General features: G+C 52.2%; 1 protein-coding gene across 1 annotated transcript; it reads left to right on the forward strand.

Moving 5' to 3' along the window:
- On the forward strand, nucleotides 1–1,209 carry LOC142765869 (uncharacterized). The gene is made up of 2 exons (XM_075867675.1): nucleotides 1–313; nucleotides 383–1,209. Exons 1-2 carry the CDS (start codon nucleotides 1–3, stop codon nucleotides 1,207–1,209), a joined length of 1,140 nt encoding a protein of 379 aa, XP_075723790.1.
- Nucleotides 1,210–4,018: the final 2,809 nt, after the last annotated feature.

Below are 4,018 nucleotides of genomic sequence, written 5' to 3' on the forward strand. Positions count from 1 at the left end.
ATGCGGGTGGGCCTCGTAAGCAAGGGAGAGTGGCAGCGCCTAGATGACGAGCTCCGCCCCCTCACCAAGAAGACCCTGTACGTGCCAGTCAGGGCATCTAACGACTACGTGTACGGGAGTGCACGGGCCGGCACTGCAGGAATCCCTTTGGCGGCGGAGCTGAGCGACATCTGCTGGTTGGATGGGGCCTTCAAGCTCCTGATGTCGACGGACTCGGAGGACCGGGAGCGAGCAAGGGAGGCGCTGCACCAGGTGGTCTCCAAGCGGCTCCGACGCGACGCTGACGACGAGGACATCGAGGCCTACCTCCCCGGTGACACGAAAGGCGACTTCAGACAGACCCCGACTCAACTTTAGTCTGTCTGGACGGAGGCCCGCAAAGCCTCCCGTCGCCTAACTGTCGCCTGGGAGCTGCAAGACCAGGGCGCCCGCATCACCTGTGGGGAGGCCACGGTGTCCGTGCGGAACCGAAACAAGCTTGTGAAAACTCTCCGGGCCATCCTCAGCCAGAGCCGGGACTGGTCCCTCGAGGCGAAGCCAAACCAGGGCAAGGCAATGGCATGTGTAGCGGCAGACCCCGCCAACTCCCACTTCATGCGGACCGGCCGCTACACCAGGTTCAAGGAGTGGCGCTTCATCCACCGAGCCCGGCTTAATCTCCTCCCCCTTAATGGCACACGTATCTGGGTACCTGCAGCAGATAAACGGTGCCGACGCTGCGGGTACAGGGAGGAGACGCTGCCGCACGTACTCTGTCATTGTATGCGGCAGAGCCGGGCAATGATGGAGCGCCACAACGCCATCGTCGCACGCATCAAGAAGGCTGCCCCAGGGAGGTTCACCGTCATCGGGGAGAACCAACAGGTCGAACTTCCCGGCCTGCGGCCTGACCTGGTCCTGGCACGAGGCGAGGAAGCCTTGATCCTGGACGTCTGCTGCCCTTTCGACAACAGACTGCAGGCGTTCCAGGAAGCCCGGAGGCTTGAGGAGAAGTACGCCCCCTTACAGCGACATCTCCTCCAACGGTTCCAGCGCGTCTCTGTCGAAGCTGTCGTCGTCGGCTGCCTGGGGTCGTGGGATCCGGCGAACGATCGTGTCACCCGCAGACTGTGTTCTAGGAACTATCTGCGAACAATGAAACGCTTGTGCGTCAGTGACACAATCGCGGCTTCCACGGACATTTACCGCCACCACATCGGAGTGCAGTGATTGTATAAAGCCAAGTTTTTAAGAGAAGCGATTTTTTCGTGTTTTTAGATTCATACACCTTTACAGTTTTACCATTTTTAACTTATTTGTACTAACACTTTTAGCCCTTTCGTTATCGGATTTTAACTTATACACTTATACCTAGTTTTGTATTTGAGATCTTTTCTAACCGTTATGATGTTTTTGTGTACGTATTTTTGAATAAAAAGTCTGTTCTTATCAGCTTAATTAGCTGAGACACTTTGATCCGCTGGACCACGGTCGAGAAGGGTTCCCTCCCGGAGACCTGGCCACCTTGGGAAGGCGACGTTCCTGGCTGCGCCTGCCCTTGCGGAGGGGCACCTGCTGCTGCTGCTGACCGGTGGCGCTACCCGTTCCTGGACATTTCGAGTGGCGACCCTGCTGACCCTGGAGGCCTTGGACGTCCTGGCTAGCCCTGGCGACCTCCGGGTGCTGGAAGGCGGTCGGTGAGAGTCAACCAATCGTTTCTTTGCCTGGCTCTTCGCTTGCCGCCTGCTGCATGCCCGGCCCGGTCGTCACCGCCTGCTGACGACGTCATCGGGCCACGGTAACCGTCGTGACCACATCGCCGTCGTCGCCCACCGCCCGGCCCTGCTGCCCGCCGGACCCGCCGACATGGATCCTGCCCGCACGAGTTCCGCAAGGGGTCGTCGTGCCAGGCGGCGCCACACTTCTGCCCCTTCTGGCTTCCCGGCACCACCCCCTCCTCAGAAACCTCGGCGCGGGACTCCGGTCATCATCATGCGACTGCAGCATGATGAGTAGTTTTTAGTGGCGCAAGGGCCAATTGATGGCCAAAGAGCGCCATTTCAATTGACTACAGATATGAACAATGATATGGTGCGTGGCTGTAAAGGGGCCTTAAAATTCCTCGCTCTAACGTGCGTTAAAACTGCGTGCGTAATAAAATCATGACAGTGGCGTGACGTGTGGTGATAGCTGATGGCAAAATGTCATGATAATAAAACCAGGATGAAGATCTAGTCACCGCAGCCACGACCACTCTAAGAGATCGTGCTACGGATGACCTTGAAATATCGGGTGAAAGCTTTGCACATCTTTTAAAAACGTAAAAAGTGTTTGCAGTTTAAAAAGCGGATCCCTACCTATGAGCATCCCAGGGTGTAGAGGGAGCTGCTGTCGGTAGGGCAGTAAAAAGTGCTTTTTTGTTAGAGCATCTATCTCATTGCACTGGACGAGAATGTGGAGAACCGTAAGGGGCTCTCCACATCTCTCACAATATGGTGGATCACCGGTAGACAGAAGAAATGAATGTGTAGAATGTGTGTGTCCTGTTCTAAGCCTTGTTAGTATTACTTCTGTGTGTCGCGATTTTGATAGTGGCAGCCAATAACTTAGTTGTGGCTTAATAGCATGGAGTTTATTATCTGTGTGTTTATGCCACATGCTCTCCCAATACCCCCTGAGCTTTCGTTTTATAAAAGGTTTTAAGTCAAGTGCAGGGCCTGGTGTTGATGCATTGGTAGTAGTGACATTGGCGCAAGCAGCCAGATTGTCGGCAAAAACGTTCCCTCGTATTTACGGTGCCCTGGAACCCAGCAGACGACATGCTGTTTTGATGTGTAGAGTGTGCACAGAAGTGAGAAGAGCGACACGAGCATGGGGTTCTTGAGTTTTTTAGGAGTTTTCACGGCTTTCACCACGCTTAGGGAATCTGTGTATATTACCGCCTTTTGTAATTTTATCTGTTTACTGTGTTTTACGACCGCCAGTATTGCGTAAGCTTCTCCTGTGAAGATGCTTGCATTAGGATGAAGAACGCCGGCCTCGGAAAAGGATGGCCTATTGCTGCATATGACACAGAAGTGTTTGACTTTGACGCATCAGTAAAGAACTCAGGGCATGTGTATTTATGTTGTAGTTCTAAAAAGTATGTATGTATGTGTGCAAGTGGTGCGTGCTTTGTGACATCAACAAAAGAAACATCACAGTCTATAAGCTGCCACTGCCACGGTGGCAGATATGTTGCAGGAGCCATCAAACTGTGTTCAAGAGGCACACCTGTTTCTTAGGCCAGGCTCCTTACACACAGCGCACAGGTCTGCCTAAACGAAGGACGGTTCTCGAACAAGCCAGAACAAGACAAATCATTAATTGTGAAATGGGAAGGGTGTTTCTTGTCTGCTTTCACCTTCGAAAGGTACAAAAAGGACAGGGAACATCTTTGTAGGTGGAGCGACCATTCATTTGAATCCACGTACAGGCTCTCCACAAAGCTGGTGCGGAAAGCACCCGTAGAGAGGGGAATGCCTAGATGGTGGACAGGGTCGAGAATTTTCAAGGCTGATGGTATTGCCGACTGATACATTATAGCACCGTAATCTAGGCGTGTGCGTACAAGGCTTTTAAATAAGTTAATTAACATTTCCTGTTACTACCCCATGTAGTGCGTGAACACACTTTCAAAATGTTCATTGTTTTTAAGCACCTCTCCCTCAAATACTTGATGTGTGGGATGAAGGTTAGCTTAGTGTCTAATATGAGAACGAAAAACTTGTGCTCGGTCTTCACTGACAGAGGTTAACCATGCAGGTCAATGTCGGGGTCAGGATGGAGGCCCCTCTTTCGGCTGAACAAGACACAAGTGCTCTTTTGCGCGTTGAGTATAAAGCCATTCTCCTTGATCATTGAGATACCTTGTTCAACTGTTGTTACTCGTCCAAAAATTAGGGTTCGTATTGCCACTGCTTCTAAGTCAGTAACCAGAGTGAGGCTTTGAGACGGAAGTGCTTTTTGCACCACGATAGCGACACCACCAGATGAATGG

This window comes from Rhipicephalus microplus, chromosome 6 (genome assembly GCF_043290135.1).
Source record: "Rhipicephalus microplus isolate Deutch F79 chromosome 6, USDA_Rmic, whole genome shotgun sequence".
In the NCBI taxonomy this organism is placed as follows: Eukaryota; Metazoa; Arthropoda; class Arachnida; order Ixodida; family Ixodidae; genus Rhipicephalus; species Rhipicephalus microplus.

Bases quoted from the DNA above. Each gene is read 5' to 3' on its own strand.
- LOC142765869 (XM_075867675.1), top strand. From the start codon at position 1: ATGCGGGTGGGCCTCGTAAGCAAGGGAGAGTGGCAGCGCCTAGATGAC. The intron at 314-382 runs GTGACACGAAAG...AGGCCCGCAAAG, and splicing joins CATCGAGGCCTACCTCCCCG to CCTCCCGTCGCCTAACTGTC.